At 36.7% G+C, this 25,757-nt stretch overlaps 4 protein-coding genes across 4 annotated transcripts; 2 read left to right on the top strand and 2 right to left on the bottom strand.

Moving 5' to 3' along the window:
- Positions 1-300: 300 nt before the first annotated feature.
- Positions 301-4,786, top strand: LOC140788627 (uncharacterized). The gene is made up of 11 exons (XM_073137970.1): positions 301-573; positions 649-692; positions 779-859; positions 1,260-1,367; positions 1,980-2,071; positions 2,411-2,485; positions 2,576-2,645; positions 3,328-3,429; positions 4,110-4,224; positions 4,331-4,393; positions 4,570-4,786. The coding sequence occupies exons 1-11, from the start codon at positions 405-407 to the stop codon at positions 4,662-4,664; spliced, it is 1,014 nt and encodes a 337-aa protein (XP_072994071.1). The 5' UTR covers positions 301-404; the 3' UTR covers positions 4,665-4,786.
- A 560-nt stretch (positions 4,787-5,346) lies between these two features.
- LOC140788625 (uncharacterized) lies at positions 5,347-11,248 on the top strand. The gene is made up of 11 exons (XM_073137969.1): positions 5,347-5,612; positions 5,706-5,749; positions 5,825-5,905; positions 6,993-7,100; positions 7,612-7,703; positions 8,545-8,619; positions 8,710-8,779; positions 9,426-9,527; positions 10,652-10,766; positions 10,849-10,911; positions 11,068-11,248. The coding sequence occupies exons 1-11, from the start codon at positions 5,429-5,431 to the stop codon at positions 11,157-11,159; spliced, it is 1,026 nt and encodes a 341-aa protein (XP_072994070.1). The 5' UTR covers positions 5,347-5,428; the 3' UTR covers positions 11,160-11,248.
- A 545-nt stretch (positions 11,249-11,793) lies between these two features.
- LOC140788624 (probable cytosolic oligopeptidase A) lies at positions 11,794-21,770 on the bottom strand. Its single transcript, XM_073137968.1, has 17 exons — positions 21,362-21,770; positions 21,110-21,277; positions 20,898-21,021; positions 20,327-20,403; positions 19,058-19,201; positions 18,706-18,936; positions 18,512-18,602; positions 17,826-17,947; positions 17,352-17,459; positions 17,019-17,261; positions 16,640-16,785; positions 14,849-14,966; positions 14,380-14,539; positions 14,250-14,281; positions 13,887-13,952; positions 13,627-13,698; positions 11,794-12,119 (listed from the first exon to the last, which is right to left on the bottom strand). The coding sequence occupies exons 1-17, from the start codon at positions 21,749-21,751 to the stop codon at positions 12,033-12,035; spliced, it is 2,379 nt and encodes a 792-aa protein (XP_072994069.1). The 5' UTR covers positions 21,752-21,770; the 3' UTR covers positions 11,794-12,032.
- A 436-nt stretch (positions 21,771-22,206) lies between these two features.
- Positions 22,207-23,174, bottom strand: LOC140789361 (two-component response regulator ORR3-like). The gene is made up of 4 exons (XM_073139029.1): positions 22,975-23,174; positions 22,838-22,884; positions 22,687-22,764; positions 22,207-22,599 (listed from the first exon to the last, which is right to left on the bottom strand). The coding sequence occupies exons 1-4, from the start codon at positions 23,105-23,107 to the stop codon at positions 22,438-22,440; spliced, it is 420 nt and encodes a 139-aa protein (XP_072995130.1). The 5' UTR covers positions 23,108-23,174; the 3' UTR covers positions 22,207-22,437.
- Positions 23,175-25,757: the final 2,583 nt, after the last annotated feature.

Raw genomic sequence — 25,757 nt, forward strand, 5'->3', positions numbered from 1 at the left:
GAGTAAAGATTTCATCGTGTGCATAAGCAATCATGTAAAGAACTTATTCAGCTATTTTTAAGTTTTTAGATAAGTCAGTTAAATTGAAAAGCGATTTTTATTTAGAAAACTTTATGAGATAAATATAGACATGTGATAAAAAATTTAATAGACATAAAAAAAAGTCAAAAACTCTCGCCTGGCTTTACTAAAAAGTCGTCGTCTTTTTCTTTTTTTTTCCCAATTATTTTGTACGGACTATGTAGTACTACTATTGCGTCGCTATTTGGATTCATCCTCGCCAGTCGCCATCCTTTTCATGTTACTTATTGCCATGCATCTCCTCACATCGTCTCACTCTTCTCCTTCAGCGATCCGATTCCCACCTCTTTCCTTCCCTTTGAGCCATTTCTTCGAACGTCTTGATGGCATTAAGAGATTCCTTCTTCCGCCCCACATACCTTCCCTCGATTCCTTCCTCTTGTGTCGGGAACGACCGGAGGGCGGGCCGACGCCTCGTGGTCAGGGCAGCAGCTTCTACTGCATCGACTCGTCAGCGGCGTCAGCAGAACGTGGAGGGGGAGTTCTTCGTAGGTGAGGAGAAGATTAAATTCTTCTATTTATAACAAGTCCGGCGTATTATATTAATTTGGTGGTGATTTGATGCAGATCACCGGTGTATTGATTGCGATGCATGCCGTTGGATGGCTCCGGTGAGTTTGGTCTTGTAGACTTCAGCTTCTGGTAGCAATTCAGAGCATTGGATGGTTATAAATTTATTGGTCTTATGTGTTTGCAGAAGATATTTACGAGGGTAGATGGAAAATCTGCCGTAACGCAGCAACCGAGCTTGGAGGAGGAAAGGGTTAAGGCCCTGCAGGTGATCCTTCTTGTTGATTGTAATAATTTAGTGGTAAATTTCTTTACTATTGTACTTGTTCTACATAGCTTAAGATGATCAAAAGATAAGATGGTTTTCTTGAATCCTTGCTGTTGACGTAAATAGAAGGAATCATATCCTTTGTAGGATAAATTAGAGAGAGGCCCTAATAGCCCTCTTTTTTCAGAGCTCTGGTCCTATTTCTACATCTTTTTTTAATATAATTTGACTCTCTCTTTCTCAATGATCAAATCCCTGTTAAGCTATTAGAAGGTAGCATTGCATATTTCAACTTGTCCTTGTGATGAAGCATTCGTCTCACTCTACACATGCACGTACTCATTTGGTTACAGGTTATTGTGGGCCTCCTTGTTTTGATTGAATTCTATTTCTTTTGCAGGCATTGCTTTCCTGTCCGACAAGCTCAATACATACTGAAAAGCCTACAAAGGAGATTCTAGAAATTCAGAAAATGTTTCCTCTTCCCATAGATGAAAAGATACTTCATGTATGATATTTCAATCTTGATTTGATCTTTTCTTACTTTAATTCTCAGGTGTATGGATGTGCTCATGTGCTGACAGTAAGATTTTCTGTTGTCAATTTAGTATCTTTATTTCCATAGGACAAGGATTAAATAGCTGAATGCTACCTAGGCATCAATGTGCAGCCAATTTTGCACATCAATTTGTCGTATATTTTAGCTAGTTTCATTGATCCCAAGCACAGTCTCAATTTCAAAAAGGAATTTAAGACATGGAATGTGTCTTCCTCCCATGCTACATTTCTTAAATCTTAATTAGTTTCTGCATCTTACATGAGTAGAGTAGTTCTTTCTGACATGGATTTACATTCCTATGCTATGTTGAATAATTCGTCATGAAGTACAATGGGGAGTTGGAGCTCATAAGCATCCCAGAACTGCTGTACATGCCATGCCGTCTTTGCAATTTTCACAAATATTTTCAATTTAAAGCACACACTCCAGAACTGGCTGAACACTGCATGAATGCATTGGCTGATATTTTCTGTATCAGTATTGGTAGATATTTTTTATTGATCTTTGCCATCATGCTTATGCGGCAAGTTATTCTTCAACTACATATTATTGTGATTTCAGGGTGTTTATCATTGCGGTTACCATTCTGAGAGATCATTTGGAGCGACATCCTATCTTATCACTCACCCAGAAGGGAACATATTGGTTGACAGGTATGTTTGTGGCGTTCATGTTAGGACTAGGGGACTGAATGAAAATTTACAAAATACATGACAACTAACTTTCAGCTACCATTCCTGATGGAGTAGTTTTTCAAGCCTTTCTCATCTTATCTCATGGCACTTAGGTTCATTAATATGACTATGCAATATGAATACTAGATTTATTAGTATGACTATGTAATATGAGTCTCAAATTCTCAAGCTTTAGGCACTCTCTTAGTCCCAACAGGGCTTTGCTGGTTTGTATCTGATGATTCTTGAATGTAGCTGAAGTTTTGAAACAACTTTCATTGATATATATTCTGCTCATACTGTTGTACAATTTTGCAGTCCAAGATATACAGAGAAATTGGCACATAATATCGAGATGCTTGGGGGGGTGCGCTACATGTTTCTGACTCACAAGTATGATAAAAGAACTAGAAAAACTGGTTTTTGTTTCCATGATACTTGTCTCCTTTGGATCTGAAAAAGTCAAAAAAAACTTGCAAACAGGGATGATATTGGAGATCATGAGAAGTGGTCTAAGCGGCTGAAATGCGAGAGGATTATCCATTCAGAAGATGTAAGAATTCATACTTATCATATAATATGGTTTTACCATTGTTAATTTTCTCTCAAATACTGTCCTAAGTGCATCATTTGGAAGAGCATGTAAGTTGCAAAAGAAAGGAAATATTGGCCTAACCAAAAACTATTAAAGTTAAAAAAAAGTGATGAAGCCGTGAGAAAAGAATAACAAAATAGGAACTCTTTATCAAAGAAAATTTAAAGAACATTAAGCATCCACGCAAGTACATGCATAGGCTTTTCCCAAACTCTATGGACTTGGTTTGAGCATAAATTTGAGAGTGCCACTTGGAAGGATTGACAAATATTTTGTAATCAACTAACAACCTGAGAGTTCAAATTCGAGACCAGTAATTGGCTAGTGGTAAATGAGGCTAAAATGGGCTTGCCATACAATTTAAAAGGTTAATTTGAGTGTAGAGTTTTGTACCTAAGAAAGATTGGAATGTTCTATTAATACTGTACCATGCTTATACATGCATACGCAAGTTCTTACAGGCTTATGCTTGTAGGCTTAGTATCTTGCACATGATGGAATCTGTACCCTCAAAATCAAATTTATCCTCTATAATATGTATTCCATCAATGTCAAAGTGTAGTTATTCTTTCAATTTTCTTATTTTAATTATCATATCATGCCCTTCCTTAACTGCATGTGTATTGTGCAATTACCACAGGTAGAGGATTCCACTGAAGAGGTCGAGATGAAACTTTACGGAGATGGTCCATGGAGCATTGGAACCGCATTTGATCTCATTCATACACCAGGCCATACTGAAGTAAGAAAAATAAAAATGTTTTTCTATGTAAGATGGACACTTGAAACAGATTTTTCATATAAAGATTTAGATGAATTTCTCCAAATAACAGGAAAAATGGACAGGATGCTAGATTCGGCTACTGGGTATCATAATCAGGCACATTCTTAAAGAAGTTTTAGGAAATAGAAAGGACCAATAGGTGAAATATGAGCATTATATAGCTTATATTTTAGATTCTCCTGCATGCAGCATTCAGAACTCCAAAGTAATATATATTGTGTAGAAGTAAGTGGACCCCCAGTGTAGCAGCATTATATAAGAAAGATGATGCATCACGGTATAAGCAGACTCTCTGACTTGTCATAACCATAGCGAATAGTCTTCTCTTTAAATTTTCTTGATATTTTGTCAATTTAGTGAAAGAAACTTCTTGGCTGCCACAATAGTTACAAGGCTAGCGGAAGGTATAATAATCGAACTTCTTGGTTGTGTTTTCAAGACTATTCCTCTATGTACATTTCTAGCATGAGGAACTTGGTTTTGAAAAATCGCTAGGACAGATTTGTAGTCAATACTAGTTTGTTTAGTTGCTTTATGTTATTCTCTTGCAAAACATATCGAAAAAAGCAGTCCATTTCCATACTCTAGTAATGATATTTAAATGAGCATCTTGATTCCTGTTCATGTTGTCTATGCAGGGCTCGGTCTGTTTGTACTACAAGTCATTGAAGGTTCTTTTCACGGGAGACCATCTCTCCAAATCTGGAGAGTCTGGTGATCTACATATTCAACTTATGTATAACAAGCGGTCAGGTACACGAAAATCTTGTAAACCGATTTACTCAAAATTATCTTGTCAAGACTGATGCTCTCTAATTTCTTTTATTCTTCTGATTGAATCTAACGCATGGATTTGCAGTTACCCGGCAACTGGACAGTGTGAGGAAATTATTGGACCTGAACTTTGAGTGGATTCTAGCTGGTGAGCATTCTTCTTCTTTGATCATAGTTATAGTATGAAGGAAATATTCATGGATTATATGGAAACTAAATATTCTGAGACAATTAGAATAGAAAATAATTGTAGTTAAAGAGACTGCATTGTGTCCATTGTAGAATTTACTTGACCTTTTATTAATCAGAAAATGATCTTTCCAGGACATGGTGGACGAATCAGGTTTAAAGACAACCAAGAGAAGAATTCAGCTATAGAAGAACTTCTCGTCAGCCATCAGCATTTATACACGAGATGAGATGACAAATCGATCATATATATATTCTTATAGCTGAATAGCAGAATAGGTCATCCTGGGGGTTGACCTTGCTTGTATCTTGTAAGCAAACTTGATCCTTAATGCAAGTCGTGAGAATAAAATAGATCTTATGTGATTGTAGATAAGAAGACAAATAAGCAGGGATCTCAGAACTAATGCCCTACCATATCTTTCTACCACGTCGTTTAAAAACCAACTTTTCTCCTATCATTCCTCTAATTTAATTTCAAGGCAGTGTGAAATTGATTCAAAATGGAATAACTTAGCCTGTGTATGTAAGAGAGAGAGATGGATTCTTGATAAAGTATTTGACTAATTTAAATCTACTAAAATTTTATATTATGTGTCTAATTTATTTTATAATCTAAATACGATATTATATGAGTTAAAAAATCGTTTGACATAAAAAAATTATCAAGTACGAACGAATATTATATATATATTGAAATATAAAAATATTTTTTCTCTAATTAAAAAAAAATTATCTAGAAAATGCGAATTTTCATCTCACATGGTTGAGTGAAATAAGATACTAAAGAGTGGTAGTTTGGTCAAAGACGCTCGTGGCGGCTAGCGTTGTCTGGACTTTTGTTGCATGGCGATATGGCGGCGCGTCATCACTGACTTTTTCTACACCACTTGAGTGGGAGTGCGATGCCCACGTACCCCTTGTCCTCTCTCTGAGTCTCTCTTTTTTTTTTTTGCGTTCCGTTGGGGCATTTCGACGAACACTTTTGATAGCAATGGCAATGGCAATGGCAATGGCACTAAAGGACTCCTTCCTCTGCCCAAAGAATCTTCCATCGCTTCCCTCGTCTCGTTTCCGGAACGAACGAGGGGCCACGCGCCGCCTCTCTGTAAGGGCAGAAGCTGCCGCCTCGACTCGTCAGCGGCGGCCGCAGAACGTGGAAGGGGACTTCTTCGTTGGTAAGAAAGAAGAAAAGAAAAAGAAAAGAAATCCCTTCTTTTCCTTATTTCGTTGGGTTTCGAATAAGTTGATTTGGTTGTGATCTCTTGCAGATCACCGGTGTATTGATTGCGATACGTGCCGTTGGATGGCACCGGTGAGTAGGATTGGTTGGCTCCGTAGGTTTTAGTTGCAGATTGCAACTTAGAGCATCGCGTGATTACTTTTGCAGGAGATTTTTACGAGCGTTGATGGGAAATCAGCGGTAACCCGGCAGCCGAGCTCGGAGGAGGAAAAGATTAAGGCACTGCAGGTGATCTCCGTCGTTGTTAGTGGTAGTCTAGCACAAATTAACCTTTCTCGCAGTTGTCTTGCGTTGCTTAAGCTGATTGAGTGATAAGATGGGGTTTTCCTGAATACTCTCGGTTGATTTGAATATAATAATTCTTATCCTATTGCCATGTCTTCTCTAGGTCATGATTTACTAATCTTTCCCAATAATTAGTCACTGATAAACTAATAGAAGGCAGCCCAACAAACTTCACCTTGGTCCTGTGAAGTTTGAGGAAAGCCATAACTGAAGTTGTCATCTTTCTCCTTCCGTTGGACAATTTCCATGTCTAATGACCTATTTGGAGAGGTTTAAACTGCAAGAATAAGGTAGATTATTCCGCCAAGCAATGTGATAGCTCTTGTTGCGAGACTATTGTTGCCTGATTTTGCTTGCAGCGGGAATTGGTATCAAATTTTTAGAGGTTGATGTCAGATTGGCAACAACCGCTGTAATTTGCAGCCTTCTCATATTTGAATTGTGCTCAAGCCGATCTCATATCGCTGGCAAAAGTCCTTTTATGATGACCTGCAGAAGGAAGCTTCTCTCTCCTCAGTCATTTCAGTGTAATAAGATGTGGATATGAGAAAACGTGAAGAAATTAGGATGGTGTATTGGTTTATCATTTACTAATTGAATCTTGAAGCCATGTGGCATTTCAGAAGGCCTCAGGAAATTAACTCCATGCACTACTTGCTTGGGTCTAAGAGTATTAACACTATTGGTGCTATAAATCTCCTTAATCTATATTGAAGTTTAGATGAAATCTACAATATTCCTAGCTTCTGTAAGATGACATTGTACGCAATTTGTTGTTTAAAGTAGGGATGATGGTGCAACTATGTTCCAATAAAAAGTAATTGCCTAGTTACAGGTATAGCTCTCTTTATTTCTCATGGAAGTTTACATGAAATCTACAAATGCCTAGCTTGCGTAAGATGACCTTCTACATAATTTATTGTTTAAAGAAGTAAAGATGATGGTGCATCTACATTCTAATAGAAAGTAATTGTTCGTCTACAGGTTGTTGTAGGCTTTTCTTTTTCATTGAATTTTTATTCTTTTGCAGGCCTTGCTTTCCTGTCCTACAAGCTCAATACATACTGAAAAACCTACAAAGAAAATTTTAGAAGTGCAGAAGATGTTTCCTCTTCCCATAGATGAAAATGCACTTCCAGTATGCTCTTGTAATCTCAATTCTGTTTCATCACCATTAGACAATTACTTATTTGGATTCCCAGGTTTATGGATGTGCTGAAAAGTTATCTTTGTTATCAATTTAGTATCTGTATCTTCCTGCCAGAGAAGAGGATGGCAGCACTAAGTGCTGCTTATGCATGGATGTGCAGCCAATTTGCTGAATCCAATTTTAGTTAGTTGCCGTCCTGCAAACCACAGCTCTTGTTCCGAAATAGCAATTCAAAATATGGACTGCTTTTCTTCCCCTTCCTTCATTACTTTGCCACATCTCAGCTATTTTCTTTAATTCTAGTGAAAAAAGGGATCTCAGAGAAAAGTTATACAATTCATCTCTGTGCGCTAAGCTGGTTATAGTGTTATGCACTTTCGGAATTCTTGGCTTGTATTTGTGTATAAGTATTCACTGATATTTCCTATGAACATGTATGCAGTCATGTTTATGCAGCAAATACATTTTTTTTTCAACTTATATATTATTGTGATATCAGGGTGTTTATCATTGTGGTTACCATTCTGAGAGATCATTTGCAGCAACATCCTATCTTATCACTCACCCAGAAGGGAACATATTGGTTGATAGGTAAGTTATTAGGCCTTTATGTAATATAGATTTCTATCCATCTACTATTATGGTTGAGTACTTGCAAATTCTGTGTGGTTTAGAATTTCTGAACAGCAATTAGAGAAAATAACTCAGTGGAGTCTTAGAAAGATACTAGGATTTGTTGTTGTCAAACTGGAACTGAAGATAGAAGTGGGAAATAAATGAACTTTATGATATCTATGACAAGGTAATAACTTTCAGTCATCTTCCTGATGGATTAGTCTTCCAAGTCTTTGTCGTTTGACATCATAGTAGTTAAGTTTATTATAATAAGGGTGAGGAAAAGTGTCAAATTTCAAATTCCTGGCGCTCCTTTAAGACCTGGAACTCAATAAATGTTAGTGCTTCAAAATTCAGAATGAGTAGGATTTTCATTAAAAGACAGCCACTTTGGTTCCACTTTATCAAATGAGATAGTCACTCCTGAATAAAATGCTATACCGTTAGTCAGTAAAATAGCGACCACCATGGCTGTCAGACTTATAGTTCCATACCCCATATAAAACTAAAAGGTTAGTAGTATAATAAAGAAATTACATTATGAGGCATTGAGGTCAGAAAAAGTATCCAACTCCAAAAAGTACATATTCTCAGATGCAATTATCTTATTTATTTTTATGTTCAAATGTGGCAACATGTGAATTGAGAAAAAAAAAGATTGTTAAGGGCTTTTTGTAGTTTGTAAAATCTGCATCTATCTCAATTGGGCATTTTCTGGTTTTCAATTGCTGATACTGGAATTAAGTTAAGAAGTTAAAATCTTGAAACAATCTCTTTACCAGATTTATTCGGCTCATAATGATCCATAGTTTTGCAGTCCAAGATATACAGAGAAGTTGGCACGTAATATTGAGATGCTTGGGGGAGTCCGCTACATGTTTCTGACTCACAAGTATGATAAAGGAACTGAAATTTTGTTTTCTTCACATGATACTTATTTCCTTTTGTTGCTGGAAAAGTATCTGACCAGTTTCACCAACAGGGATGACATTGGAGATCATGAGAAGTGGTCCAAGCAGCTAAAATGTGAGAGGATTCTCCATTCTGGCGATGTATGACTCCATACTTTACGATATAATACATCTTTTTCCTTTCAAATATTTTAATCAAGAAGACAGGTGAGTTGCTAACATGGAGAGAAAATGTTGATAATAATGTATTTAGGTTGACAGGCATATACACTATTTAAAGATAAAGAAGAATTCTTATGGAGCTCTCGAGAGAAGAAGAAAAGAACACCAAAAGTAGAAATTCTTAAGCAAAGAATTTTATAGGATAGTAAGCATTCTTAGAAGTTGCCAATGGCGTATCACTTAAACCTTCTCCGAACTGTATGGGTTTGACTTGAGCATAAGGTTGAGAAAGTTATGGGCAAGACTTTAGAATTATTTTTAACCATCTGAGTTTACCAATTCAAGCCCAAGTATTGCCAGAGGCAAAAGAGGCTAAGATAGGCTTGACATACAAATTAGAAGGTTAGATTGGGCGATGTTTTATTAAGTACTGTACTGTACTTGTACAGGCATGCACAAGTTTTCACAGTATGCTTATAAATTTCCAATTCTTGCATATGATGAAACCGAAACCATTTTGTGTGGATTGCGTATATTTTTTACTTATGGATGGTTGACAAGCTGTAATCTTTTCTAATGATTTCAATGTCTGAATTAATATTGTCCTTGTTGTGCATTGTTATAGGTAGAGGGTTCTACTGAAGAAGTCGAGATGAAACTATATGGGGATGGCCCATGGAGCATTGGAACTGAATTTAAGCTCATTCATACTCCAGGCCATACTGAAGTAAGAATACTGGAAAATGTTTTTGTATGTTTTTTTTGTGAAGATTCCAATGAAATTTCATCACCCACACAGTAGAAGGATCTAAATGAATTTATGTGACTAATAAAGTAGAAAATAATAAAGAAAACAGAAAGGCATAACAATGAGTGAAATTTAGGAGTCACTCATTTTGTGATCATGATGTGCTTTTTAAACATAATTCATTCGGTAGCTGAGCCACTTTAATCTTGGTGATGCCAGTGTATTAAGTTAGTAATTGCATTATGATTAGTAAATAAACCCAAGTGGAGGAGCTGCACTAGATTAGCTGCAATTGCCTGCTCATTGCACATACCATGTTTGCCATGTTCACTATCATACTTTTCAATCGTACAATAAACGATATTCTCTTGAATAATGTTTCGTTAAGTTTGCCAGAGAAAGCTGCAATCAATTCTCAATTAAGTGCTGAAAGTAACTTGAGGCTAGTACTCTATTCAGCCCAAACAAGTGATGAGTGAATGCGAATGGAAAAAGAGAAGTTATGAAACTGCTAAAACATTGGCTGAACTTTTTTTCAGAGGCAGGACGCATAATATCCAAACTAGGAAAATTAGCAGCTAGACATGTAGGCAAAGAGTCCATAATTAAAGAACGTGATGTATAAATTGTAGAATCTGCATACAGGAGTAGGTAATTGCAAGAGGAGATATTATAGAAAAATTTACGGCTTTGGTTCTGCAAAATTAGCTGTTCCTTGTGCAAGGTTTTTACCAAGTAGGAACTCTTAGGAGACTAATGCCAGGGAAGAATATGCAAATATGCATATTTTAATATATCAAGAACAACTTTTCATGTCTTTACGATTTACTCTTCATTGTTTTTTAGCTAAACTTGCTTGAGCCTGTAGGGTTCTCCCTCATTTGACTCTTTCAAATCTTTAGTTGTCTAATGGATTTGCTAGACCATCAGTGTCATCATCCTGCAATCCTTTTTCAGAAAACTGGGGGTCTATGACAAGTTTCCAACGGATTTGACATGTTTTCAATTGGTTGTCTACCCAGTCATCTTAAATTGTCTAATTTCTGGACTGTAAGAACAGAATTTGTTTCCCATCTTGATTCTTATTTATGCTATTTGTGCAGGGTTCAGTATGCTTGTATTATGAGCGACTAAAAGTCCTTTTCACTGGAGACCATCTTGCCAAATCCAATGAATCTGATGATCTATGTTTTTCTCTGATATATAACAATCAATCAGGTACTCATCCTAGTATCCGACTGGTCTTATACTGTGCACTGAGATCCATACATTCTCTTAAACTTTCTTACTTTCTTTGCAGTTAGCCTGCAAATGGACAGTATTAAGGAGTTATTAGACCTGAACTTTGAGTGGATTCTACCTGGTGGGTGTACTCTTCCAGTATTGATCTTCTTTTGTTTGCTTTTATTACGAAGGGGATCTATCCATGTAAAATATAGCTAGTTACACATGATAGTCCATCCAACGTTGGTTAAGTCTTTCATACAAGTCCATCTGCTAACCTGAAGTAATATTCCAGGACATGGTCGGCGAATCAGGTTTGCCGACAACCAAGAGAAGAATTCAGCTATAGAAGCATGTCTGGTCAGCAACCAGCATTTGTATGTCTAGGATGACATGAGTGCTAGTATGCAGAATATACTATATTCGTATAGTTATGAATGAAATAAAAATGGCAACAGAAAGCTAGAAGACGGTAATGCGTCAGCAGTATTATTCTTAGCTTTAGATGCTTGAGCTTACATTTGCAGATCACATTATCTTTAGCGATATTTTGGTCGTATCTTGGTCACTTTTCTTAAGCTGATCCGCTGACCCGAGTGCTTGCCTATAGTGTGTGCTTGTGGGGCGCACGTAGAAGATAGATTGTAGTTGGGCAAAAAGGTGCTAACGGCAGTGGGACTCCTGCAGGTAATGAGAAGCTAAAAAAATGAAGCCCATGTCTTTGAAATCCAGCGATCGTAATGCCTATAAAAATAGAAAATGAGAGAGCCAAAGTAATGAGAAAATGACTCGTCACTGTGTCCCCAATAGAAGAATGAATGAGTGATCCCTTCCCCTGCAGATCATGGCCTTACCACTCGGTCCAACGCGATATCATCCACAATGTCGCGTCATCCAAAAGTTTTCTTGCTTCGAAGTTTTGTCTTCGTACAGCATAAATCGACCTTGTGTAAGCGAGCTCTAACATCACATCTTTTGAATAAAATCTCAGTTGGAAAAGGAAATCCAGTAAGAGATAAGCTGCCCAGCAATCCTTGACCTTCATATCTAACTTTGATATCTAAAAAATTTATTTAACGGAAAAAGATGTTAAAAGAGCTTCCTAGGCAGAAAGTAGGTGCGACATTAAAAAATTAATAAGCTATTTTCTTCATATTTTCTGGAAGTTCTGACGCAGACAAATCCAGATGTTTTGAATATGATCAGGCATAGAAATGAAAATGCATTGCAACATTATAGGCAGCCATGATCTTGGAGGAATCAAGCAGAAGTAATAGCCGGTAGCAGGCCGTTGTGCCTAAGTAATGGTTCTGGTGAAGGTTCTCTTCCTCGGAACGCAACAAATACCTGCCATTAGTATAAAAAAAGAGAGAACCAAACCTGTTACTTGTTACTCGTTAAAATAGATTACCATATATAGCAAAATGAAGAGCAAGTTTTAACGGTATTTTCAGACGTACATAAGACTACTGTGAGAACAAAATGCAGAGGACCGCTCAATACTCAGCTGGCTAGCAAATGATACGACTTGCAACTCTCATTATGACTCATGCTAATACAAGAGATCAGAGTTTGTGATGCTCAGAGGTTCAAGAAACAGGTGGAATTAAAATATATTGTGAAATCTCCTTTTAAGCAGCAATTGTGGTGCAAATTGCAAGTTTATTTATCAAAAAGAGGCAGTATACCCTAGGCACAATAACTAATTGCACATTTCAAACTATGCAGTTGATTAGTCCAGGGCACCGGACTGACTACATGGCACCTAAGGTCTTCTATCTATCCTGAAAAACCTCTCTTATCCACCAGCAGGAGTGTAGTTGTACACAGTTTGTAATTGTATCTGCGCTCGTATGTATGCATCTGCGCTCGTATCAATTGGATCAATAAATCCAAATTGGAGCATGCTTACAAGTTATTCCCATTTCACTTATTCTTCCCCTCCAATTTCTCTAATTAAGTTCCTAAATTAGCTCCAATTTCTCTTTCCCACATGGGAACAGATATTAGCAAGCCTAAGGAAAAGCAATAACAGGCCGTTGTTACTAACTTCCATATAGTCCATCCATCTAAGTACTAGTCTTATTTCAGTCTCTCATTAACCACAATCCGGCTAGCTACTTCTGCAAGGAAGAAATAAATGCTGACCACTGTAACTATCTCCCTTTCAAATCCATTTCCATGTCTGTGAGTATACCAAAGGATCCTCTCAGTTGAATAAGATCAAACTGTAAAATGCAGATATCCACTAACTGGCCATAAAATTACCGAATTACATGCATTCCAGTCTGCATATTGCCAAAGTTTACTCTTCCAACAAAATTAAAACCATTTTTTAAAGGCCTGAGGTCAATTTGGTAGCTGGCTTTTGAAACGAGTCTCAATCCTTTGCTTGGGCCTGAGAGTAGCACTAATAAATAATATCCAACCAATATTGAGCTGCTGCACAAGTTGGCTGCCAGAAATCGCTTTGGGTTAATGACCCTTAGACCATCCAGAACCAAGAATATGTATCTATGATATTTTCTACTTTGATAAAAACTCCACCCTCGGTTCTACATATTTATTCACCACGATGATATGGAATATATATGGAACTGATTCTTATCAGGAAAATCCATAAGGACTTATCTAGGCAGACTTTGGCTTATGGTGATTAGGTTCAATTCCTGAGATAATAGACATCCATAAAAATGTATAATTCCCACATTGCATCCCTAATGTAGACAACAATAATTCAGTTACACACTGAGGCCCATTTGGATTTCGGAGGTAGTTGTGTATGGAAAACAGTAGAAGTATTATAGTATTTACAAAGTTTAAAGCTAAACCTACTAAAATGATGAGAACTAACCTCAAGTGGTGATTGTCCACCTCCAAGTGCAAGAATTGTTTCCCGAAATCGGTGACCAGTTTCAATGATTGCCTGTCACAGAAAAGATCAGCCATCAGTTATCCCGATGTACCATTAAGGACCATATCACCTACATCAATCACTTATAATTTGCTCATCCCTCAGAGTGTTCTATGAGATAATCTATTAATTCTGCAACACTCACATTTTCCCTATCATCTTTGGGTGCTGATAACTATGGCAGAAAAGTAAATCAATACCTTATCATCATCTAAACCAGCATCCTCAAATGCTGAGAAAGCATCGGCTGACAACACCTCTGCCCACTGTAAAATAATAAAGTAAAATGAGTCTTGCATACAAAAATATTGTTCAAATTACATTCTTGTAAGACCATATTTTAAAATGAAAAAAAAATTAGCATGTCAATATCAAAAGATCAGCGTGATGAAGAATCAACCCTAAATTTTCAATGTTCTTAACTAGCAATTATGGCATTTTGATTTCTGTCATTGTACAAATTATCTAGGGAACTCCTCAGGATAGAGGTTCATTAGAAACAGTTCATTAATGATCTGTTACGCTAAATCTTTGTGCTATAATAGTTAGTTAAAATGATGTACCTTGTAGCTGTAGTATCCTGCAGCATACCCACCTATAAGCAGACCATGGAAATGAAACCATGTTATTGCTGTACGAGCTAAATAGATAAGGAATAAAAAGTGAATCTACAAGCGTAAAGTATAAACAAACCTGCAAATATATGACTAAAACTGCAAAGAAATCTGTCCTCTGGCAGAGGAGGAATAACTTGGGTCTTTTCCCCAACGTGTCGATCAATATCAGATATGGATAAAGTTCCACCAGGGACATACTTTGTGTGCAGCTCTAAATCTACACTAGCAAATCGTATCTGCAGAAGAAAGTGCATCGATGTTCTTTATTGATTATATGAAACATGATTGAAATAAGAACTGAGCAAAACATTGTCAGAGATTAAAAAAAATCATGGGATTCCAGCATTGCCCATCCAAAAACATAGATTTTAGTGTACATCCAACCATCAAGGCACTGTACATAAATGCAAATAGAAATAAAAGGAAAGAAACAAAAAATGCTACTACATTGAAAGATTAACTCCAAATTTTGTACTAGCAATAAGAAAGGTATTCTAACAAAATAATTATATAAATAAGCTAAAGAAGTACAAAACATTACTGACCTGACGAAGACTCAAAGAACCAGCACGAAAAGTTTTTGCAGCAAGAAGTTTCAGATATACTTCTTCAGGAAGAGATTCACCGGTTTCATAGTGTTTTGCAATTCTCAAAAGAGTATCCCTGACACAGATAAAAATGAATCATTGATAAAAGATATTTAAACATATCTAATTATTTGGTAGTGCATCGAGTCCAATTTGGGTGAGTTATAAGTGGTTTTGGCTCAAGCTGTTACACAAAATACTATGTTGGCCTAGGGTTGCAATATAACAAGACAAAGTCAAATTGATTATTAGAGAAGGCTTCAAGAACTGACTGAATGCATTTTAGCATAGAAAATAAACCAGAACATAGTTGATCAAAACTAGGGGTGTCAAAATAAACGAGCGGCTCAGGCTTGGCTCGGCCTCAGCTTCGCTCGGTTTGAGCTGAGCTAAGCCTAAATTTGATATTTGAAATTAATTTTGAGCCGAGCCTAAGTCTAAGCCGACTTGATAAGATATATATATATTAGCTCCTTTGACCTTTACTTTTCATTTTCATTTAACACATGAACCCTCTTAAATTCTGACATAGACTCATCATGAGACCCATAATTACTCCTTTTAATATGACTAACCTACCTACTCCATTACTCATCTTCTCTTCTGTCAATCACAAATTCCCAAACATCACGTAACCCTCTTCCATTAACCGTTAGTTACTCCATTACTCCCAAACACCATTACTCCTTTTCTCTTCAAATAACCAAGTAACCAACGGGGAAAGCAATGATTCAAGAAAAAAAAATAGTAGTTCTTCCTCTTGGTGAGTGGTCACCCCCTCCCACGACCGGCTCCTCCAACGGCATCCTCCTCCATCGGCAAGTCACCGCCTCCTCTTCCAACACCAACCTCCTCTTCCAACACCAACCTCCTCCGTCGGCCTCCTCATCCTCCTCCATTGCCAAGCCGCTGCCGCCTAAACTTCTTTCGGCAAGCCGTCGTCCCCATCGCCGCTGCCTCCTCCTCTAAGCAAGCTCGGGTTCGGCTTGAACTCGGCTTGGGCTTAGCTCAAGTTGAGTTGAGCCAAACCTAAACATCAAACTAGGGCTCGAAACTAATTCCAAGTCAAGCTTAAGCTAGAGCCGACTCGCTCTCATTTACATCCTTCATCAAAACTTCTCTTCAACTACTGATTATCATAGAAAACGAACCACAACCTAGTTTCATCAAAACTTCGCTTGAACTACTGACTAGCAGAAAAAATAAACCACAACCTAGTTCAATTAGAACTTTGCTTGAACTACTGAACTAATTTAGCCCAAGCAAAAAAACTGAATAATATCTAGTTGTATAGCAATAGTAACCACTGTATTGAAAAGCAGCTATGGTGCGGCCACCCATTGGCAGCCAGACCGCTTAGGTGAACTTGGCGGGCTGAGGATTGACTCAAGGATTTTACAGAGCATAATCGAGTATCTTAATGCTACATCATGCAAACTCATTGATCCTGCAGATGGATTGAGAGTTGCAGATTTGTTGAAAGTCGTTTGGCCATATTTCACAAAGAACATGCACTTCCAGCCTTCAATAATGAAACTATCTCCTAAAGGAATTAAATCTGCCAATATCTTGTAGATGCAGGGAGGAATAGACTGAGAAACTATTGGGATTTCCACAGATGTCCTTCAGATAGCCAGACCCAGAGAACAAATGGTAAAATGGGAGTAAAGATTGATTGATATTGTTACTAAGATTGTCATCATAAGCACAAGGAAACTTAAGAATAACAAAAAATATAAGAGGTATTACCTATGATAGCACCAATTTTCCATGAACTGAGAAGGTAGTTCAACAGCATCCCACTCTATCCCCCGAATTCCAGCTACAAGCCCTTCATCTTGTTTAGTAAGCATATGCTGAAGTGCATGACCAAATTCGTGGAATACAGTTTCAACCTATTGGAAATAGTTAAAAGTTCAAATCATCACAATATATTAATATCTAAGTAACCATAAATTATTAAATTTTAAGTTGATGATAATCGATTTTCACAGAGTGCAGATAATCTGCATATATTTAACAGGATATGGTTTTCAATTTCTATACTGACACAAAAGAACCACTGCCAATTTCTTAATCGACATTTCAATATCAGTTGCAAATAATGAGAAGTTTGAGACACCATTACCTCACGGAAAGTCATCAGACTAGGTTTATCACCAACTGGAGGTGTTTGATTACACACCATATGGGCAATAGGCAACCTAACGGGGCCTTTACGTGCAAGTACACGACTACGAGAAAACACCTCATCCATCCAAGCACCGCCACGTTTTTCAGAAGGTCTGGAATAAGGATCAAAATAGAAGTATGCAACTGGACTACCAGAGGAATCTTTCACACAATAAAATCTGACATCATTATTCCAAACCTGGCGAAAATATAATTGCAGTATCGTGTTATAGGTTTATAGCAATCATAAGAATTTGCATCATAGTAAAAAGAAGAGGAAGGACCTTACCGGGGCGAGTCCATCTGCTGGTTCAATGTTGATATTAAAAAGCTTTTTTGCAAGACTAAAAAGGCCATCCATAACCTTGGGTAGTGCAAAATAAGGACGTAATTCTTCCTACAAAAGAAAGAACACCAATCAACCTTTTGTGAATTGTTATATACACCTCTATACTGGAAAAAAATTATCCTTATGTAGGAAATAAACCAAGTTCATTCAATAATATAAGCACCATATCAACACCAAATTTCAACACAATTGACATAAAATACATGTGTGTAACTTTGAGAACGAAAGAGAGAGAAGCCAAATTTTGAAAGAATATTAAAGCACCGTATTAGATAAAACCGTAGGAACATGGAAATTCAATAATATAAGCAACAGTCCTCACTGAACAGGAGCAATACTTAACAGCAGATAGTGGAAAGAATTGTTTCAAATGTGCCAGCAATGCAAGCATAGGCAGATAGAGCAAAGAGAAACCTCATTTATGTCATATTTAGACTCCCGCAGCCTTTCACTCCAGAAATTAATGTCCCAGTGAGTTAGTTCATTGGCTTCTAGAGCACCAGAATCTTTAGCAAATGTTCTGAGATCTTCCATATCTACATGCATCAACAGATAACAGCTGAACAAGCTTAGTGAAGAAGATTAACTACCAAAAATGTAAACAATTGAGTGATTGACAATTACTCAAAAGCATTAAACAAGTTAGATCTATGCATCAGAAGAATCAGAAAATGCACAGGTACTGATAAAAGCAAGTGTCTTTGTCCTCCTACATAAAATCTGGATACAAAAATTAAAAGAATAGGATAACTGACTGCATCTCAAGAGAAAAAAGTTTATCATCAGGCCATTTCACATCCACTTACTAAAATCTCAGCAACTTCAGAAATGTAATGTAAATAACAATCAAAGAAATAGTTTAACTCTAGAGAACAAGCTAACAGCATATGTTATTAGGAAATTACTCAAATTAATAATTAGAAGGGAATCAGACTGCACAAAATGTGAACTTAGAGGAAAAAAGAAAGAAAAAAGAAAAAGAAAAAGAAAATAGAAATGATGAAGTGCAAGCAATATAAAATGCTTACATGAGTATAACATAATAATCTTTTTCTTAATTGTTCTTAAATTGCAAGAAATATAAAATGCAAGATGATAACCTTGAACTGCATGATCCCAGGAAGCACTACGTAGCTTCTCAAGAAGCTCTTCTGCTCGATCAACTGATGCCATTTTTAGTGCCAAACTTACCTTCAAATATAATTTCGCTTTAGTGAGGGCAAATTAACAAGGCCCCACCTTCTTTTCGGCCTTGCATTTTAAACAAAAGTGGATGAGTATATAGATACCATACCTCTGCATAGTTATTATAGCCAAGAAGTTTAGCCTTCTCCAACCTTAGCTTAAGAATTTGACCGATAATAGGAGTGTTATCAAGATCGCCACTAGAAGCACGGCTTACATAAGCACGATAAATTTCTTCACGCAGAGATCGGTTTCGTGCATGTTGCATGACAGGAAGAAAGCTTGGTGCATCTAGTGTGATCACCCAAGGCCCATTTTCAGCAGAAGCATTCTCATGTCCCTAATGATATTGGCAGTGCAAAACAAAAAAAACACGTTAAAAGTAGAAGTAACACAGCATCTGTGGTAAATGGCAACAAAGATAATAAAAGCGGACATATTATACTTCTAACTGGAGATACCTTTGATAAAGCCGTTTGTGCTGCTAGACCGAGTGCTGTAGAAGGTAAACCATCAATTTCTTTCTTATCAGTTATTAATTTCTCAAATCTTTTTGTAGCATCCAAGACGTTTTCACTGAACTTCTGTGATAGCTTTTCAAGCTCCTGAAAATATTTTAATAAAATAGCTAAGAAATAACAAAGCCATGAAGAAAGGGCAATATCAATAGAAATGCTGGTCTAACAATAGATTCAACTTTAGAACAACCCATGTTAAATTAGTTTCAGAAGTGTAGGCTGCTGAAAATTTTACAAAATAATTCCTTCACCAATTAGTCTTTTTACTAGTGCTAAAAACGTGTTAATTTAAATATCATACAATCCAGCTGAATATTGAATTAAGATAGGCTTATTAGATCAAATACAAATTGCCTTCAACAGAAAAGATGACATCTGCTTTCAAAGTTCCAATGAACTTATAGATGGACATGTTGAGAGCTTCCCTATCAAGATATCATGCATGAGTACTGAATTAACCAATCACGATTAACATAGATATAACTATATAAGTATCAATATCAAATAGGAGCTTCTTGGTTGCCCAATAAATCCTCAGTTTGCTCAGACGTCTATATACAATTTAAATTTAAATGGACCATAAGAACAAGTGGAGCTGCCTTATACTCGATAGTTCTTTCTAACATCAAGTTGAATAAGACAAATAAAGATAACTAGCCTAGTCAACTCTATACCCAAACAAATTCTATGCATTATTCAGATGTTAATTCACCTAAATTTCAGCAATTTAAAAGATTCATTTTTCCCCTTAGCAATCTTTCTTCTCCAATCCAAATCAATTGATAAAGCAACTAAATACATTTTAAAAGCAGGCGCAAAAAATCAATCTGAATATGAAAGGGATTAACTTGCATGGATAAAACAGTATCACAGAAAATTTCAACAAAGAGACAAAGAATATAACCTCATAATGGAATATCTGAAATGATAGATGATCACTTGGAAAATGTATCTAACATGTAATGAACATTACATGTAAAAGGATGTGAAGAAAAGCTCATAACCGAGCTTACACTTTCTGAATACTAGGACTAGTTCTTTCTATAATTCCTGTCTCTTAGCTCTTTTCTAGTGCAGAAATAATGGAGTGATTTAATCTAAAAACCAAGAGTTATGCCAAGATTTTAAACCTAGTCTATATAGAGGAAAGTTAGAGATTCATAGACAATCAACTTATAAGCCTATAAAAGCAATCACAGTTATGAAATGTACTTGTTCAATCTCATTAAACTTTTCTCTCTGTTCATCCTCAAGAGCCACACCATTGAGAATAGCTTCCTTAATCTGACCTGCAAAGGCGGAATATAAAATATAAGGAAACATCGCACATATTTCCTTTTCTATTTTAATCAATCAGAAGAAAAGAAGATAAGAGTGTAGATATGTTGACAATGATGGTACAATTATATGGTTGAGAGGTGACACCATTCCTCAATCAACAATAAGTTGGGAAAACATCTGAGAGATATGGTTCCAATTCCTCTCTGGTAACACTTGCACCACAACAACCACCAGATTCAAGCTATGACAGATTTTTGCTTGGCGACGCATATATTTACATTTCACTCTAGAGACACCATCCTTGCTTGTCTGTTCTGCCTATTGTCTAGCAAGTTCAGAAAAAAAAAAACCTCCTCTACAATGCACTCTATGGTCTATTACTCTATTTTGACATGTATGACTTCTGGCAGAAAGTTACCTCAGAACATTCTATTGCACTCTTACAAAGTAACATTGAGTCGAAGAAGTTTTCTAAAGCATATGTACATAAGAGAATAATTACCATCTACTATACGCTTTTGAGCATCGTTAAGGCTTTCCCATGATGAAGAGTTCCTTATAGTCTTGAAAGCTTCGTAAATGGGTTTGCTTTGTCCCAACCTCAATTGAAATTTGACTTTCTCGGGCTGTTAAAAACGCAAATTTCACATAATCAATGAAACAAACCCTAACGCGTAGCAATAGGCAGTAAGTACCCTCTTACGAATAGGCTACCTGAATTTCTTCTATGGCGGCACGAAGCTCAGGAGAATCTTTAACAGCCTTGAGATGGTTCACAATCCCCCACACGACGTACAGCCGATCCATGATCCGCTCTAGCGGCTCCACCAGCTTCGGCCATGTCGGCTCCACGGTCCTCTCCAGCTCCACCAGATCATTCTCCTACACAAGCCCCACTAACCGTCAGAAACCGAAACCCTAACCCCCTAGGTCCCCCGCGGCCGTGGAGAACACTAGTGGACTCACCAGTATTCGCAGCAGCTCCCGGATCCCGGGCCGGACGTGCTCCGCCTCGACGACGTCGAAGGGAGGGAAATCGAAGTCTTGGAGGAGCGGGTTCGTGTCTCCCGACGCCATGGATGAGAGGGGAGCTGCGCAGGAGGAGGACGATGAGGCAGAGATGGGAGTGGTGGTGGATTTGGGGTAGCGAGGTAAGAGGCAGAAGGAGGAGAGAGGGCAAAAGGAGGGTTTGGATTTGGATCTGGGTTTGGGAAGAGCGGAACAAGAAGAGTAATGGAGAGGAAGCGAGCGAGCGAGAGGCAGGCGCGTGATGGTGAACATGTCGACGGCTATAATAACGCGGAGCGCAACGATGCCGAGGCGAGCCCGGTGCGGGAAATGGCGGGCCATCTTCATCTCCTATTGCCTATTGGTGCGTTCGCGTTCCGGATTAAGTTTAACATGTGGATGTGGTCGTAGTCCGCTTTTATTTTTCACACACACTCATTTTTAATTATATTGAGATAAAAGGAGTATTGTGAAAATGATAGCGTCTCTTCTATTTTATCCATTTCATGACCTTAATATATATTTATTTAAAAAAAAAAAGCCCATTATGTTCCTTAAATTTGTTAAATAAATAATAACTTCTTGAATAAAAGTTTCATTTATATTTTTAAAAGCAACTTGAGAGGAAGATGCTACGGATAAATTTACTGTTTTTAAAAACTTAATAATAAATTTTTATTTATATTCTATTACCTAATAATTAAACTTTTAAGACAACTGGTTATCTGAACTCTGATTTAGCCATAAGATTAAAAAGAAAAGATTAGACATTATCTGTTGCATAATCTAAGAACTTTAAAAGATGAAACAAATTAGTACTTTGACTAATCCCACCTTGTCCTCAGATTATAGCTTCCAGTTCAAACAATCGATGCCTTCTTAGCATCTTCCCTTTCCATAGTAAATTATATATTTTTTTTTAAAAAAAAACAACTGAAGTGATCACTACCCTTTACCCTTTCGAAGAAAATCTATTAAAAAAAAGGGCATGCCACCGAAAAAAGGAAGAAAAAAAAAACTTCATCGGACGGCTATTATCGCATCATGAGGCGGCTGCACAGCCGCGAAACATCGGACGGTCGAACGGGCTTGAGCAAGAAATCCTCGGCGCCCTCCTCCAAGCACCTGCTAATTCGATTGGGCACGTTTTCCGAGGACATTATAACCACTGGGATTTCCCTAAACTCGGACGATTCCTACAAAGCCCAAATCCACAATTACCATCCAATTAAAACTAATTAATCTTCTAAATCCAAGAAATACTACGAATTGGAAAACCGAACCTTGACCCTCTTGAGGAGGTCGTACCCACTCATCTCCGGCATGCAATAATCCGTAAAAATCATATTAACACTCGTTTCCTGCCATTAAAGAAGGTGTTTATTTAAACAGAAGAGTAATGGAAGAATTTAGTTATAAAAATTAATTAATTACCAATCCCAAGAGTTCCAATGCTCGTTTGGCGCTGTCCACAGCCGTCACTGCCAGATCCAGAAGAGATTAAGCAGTCGAATTGAGCCCTAATCTGGGTTTATTAGTAGGGAATTAAGACGGATTAGAGGAGGGAGTACCTCTGTACTTGGAGCTGCGGAGAAGTCTAGCGATCACCGCGCGGTCGACCGAGCTATCGTCCACCGCGAGTACGTGGAGCACCCGGTCCAGCTCTCCGCCGGTAGCGTTGCCTGCTCCTCTCGCCGACGACATCTCCAGGAGTAGGAAAATAGGAATCTCTCTCGAAGAGGAGAAAAAAAAAAAGGGAGAAGAACGAAGGAGAAGCTCCTCACCGGCTGCTTTATATAATAAACTCTCCAGCCAACGGGAAGGAATCCGAGGCGGATCCCGGCGGATCCGGGTCAGGGTCCACGCCTGACCCGCTCCGGATTTTCCTGCCTCTTTGGTCTTATATATATAGCTCTCTCTCTCTCATGTCCCTCGTACGGAAAATGTAATTTGAACCGACCCGTTTAATATTGGGATAGAAAGAAAAGTCAATGCGTTGACTGGAGTGTTGGTGAGGGAAGCGAGCCCCCAAAAGTCAACGCTTTCCCCCCCTTAGAATCCTCCTGTGCCGTCCCTATTTGTTCCACGTTGCCGTATCTATCAAGATATGCTCTCGTCCTTTTCTCGAAATAAATTTATTTGTAATAGAAAATAATTTGCAAGTTTCCATCATTTTTAATAACATAATTCATTTTCTTAAACATTGTATATATATATATTTATTCTCATTCACATCATATTATATGATGTTTATTATTTGATTTTCTACATTTTACTTTTAGTGCCTAAAAAAATACTCTGATATTAGTTTGTTAACATACAATTACCATGTAGACACATTAAACTTCTTATAAATGTAAAATAAGTTAAAAACTCTTACATAAATCTTTAAGAAATAAAAAATAAAAGTGAAGTCAAACTTTGAGGTAGATGTTATATTTTTTTTTATTTTAAAAGTAAATGAATATTCTATATTCTTCTATTATGCTAAAACTGATTCAAGTAAGTTTTGAGCTACTAAAATTAAAATATAAGATATTTTTAATAAATTTCACACAAAAAATATTATTGATGTTCCTAATAGGAGAACAAAGTCACTTTCCTATGGATGTTGGAAATTTTATATTTTTGTTAAGATAATGTACTTGTAATCTCTAAAGATCTTCTCTAATATTATGGATTAGTTGTTCACCTAATCTTACGTATTCAAATTCTAGTATGATCTGGCAAATCTTTTTTCTTTGCTTAATTTTTGTTGATATATATTAGAATATGTGACATCCCAATTAAACTATAACAATAGATTATGCTGCTCGCTTCATGAATAACCAAACTAGATTTTAATTGCAAAATTAATACTTGACTTTTTCATAAACATATTTCTTTTCATCTCTTTTTCAGGGGTCAAAAGGGAAAACAAGAAATTATATATTTTAACTTTTAAATGTTTGTCTTGTTTCATAAGTTAAGAACATTTTATCGGAATCAACCAACTAGAGAAGGATATATATTTTATTGGATTTAAATATGTTAAAAGTCAACTCCATGGCACATGGAATAGAACACAGATTATTGACTTTTAATCTTACCTCCTAGTCAGATACTTGTATACTAATAATAAAAACATTATATATTTATATATACCTAGTAATTCTTAACTTCTTCAATCAAATGTGCATTGGTCTCCTCATTAAGCTTATATGCCAGCACATCTTAATGATTGCATTATTTAATTATTGAAAGAAAAAGATTTGGATATCTCAACTGCACGAATCTAATGTCAACGAAAATAGTATCAGAAGCCAATCAATGGATTTGAATCTATTTGAAAACTAGGAACTAGAATACCATAATCTCAGAGAGGAGAAAAAAGAAGAAGTATATTTCATCATTGTCAACTTTAAAACTTAAATTATTTCATTCCATTAAGCTACCATTTTCATATATCCTATAAACTAGTAGCATAAATCACCTGGTTTCGAGTCAACTTGGCAGTTTGAAATCATTATACTGGGACGGCTAATTATTGGGGTTGACATTTCATCATTAGAGGAAGATAATTAATATATTTTGCATAAGTCAACCAAGGAATATAGGTTTTTTTTTTTTTTAAACTAATCAAGATAATATTAGAGATTGAATTAGCTGCCTATCTAGTCCAATAGATGAATTTCCAAAATATTTTGAGGAAATAAGTTTGGATTTGTTACTAAAATATGATTTGCTCTTGTCATCGAAGAATTATTTTATCTACTATTCCTGCAAATAGCTTGGAAGCTTACATATTCTCCCAATAAGCTTGAAAAATAGACTTTTATCTATGGCTTCATAATATATAATGTCCTCAAAACTAAACATATTCATGATATATAAATTTTACTTTAAAATCGATTCAATCAAGTGGTGGTTCAAGTTGGCAAACATGCCTTGGATTGTACCAGTAAGCATGCTCATGATTACATGCGACTAGTCCAAAAGTTTTTGTGGATGGAATGATAGAAATTAAATAATAATAACAGGTTAAGCTAACGTTCAAAGACAGCTAGAATATAACAGATACGACGTACTGTATTCTTGGATAAGATCAATTATTCAGTGATATAGTAGGACTTATTCCCATCATTATTAGCTGAAAGATGGATGGGCCATGGGTATGTCAGATGATAAATCCGCAGGATACATGAACATGACCGAGAGCAACTTGCATGCATGCATTATTATATATATATATATATATATATTTGGATAAGGTTGGAGAAAAGATGACAAGATTTGTCACTTTTATCCACTTGGTTCTTAATTTCTCCACATGCATTTGTCGACTCGCATGCAGATTCACGTAGGATCTATCTAC

The sequence above is a fragment of the Typha latifolia genome, chromosome 5 (genome assembly GCF_019914945.1).
Source record: "Typha latifolia isolate L0001 chromosome 5, TyphaL0001v2, whole genome shotgun sequence".
Taxonomy (NCBI): domain Eukaryota; kingdom Viridiplantae; phylum Streptophyta; class Magnoliopsida; order Poales; family Typhaceae; genus Typha; species Typha latifolia.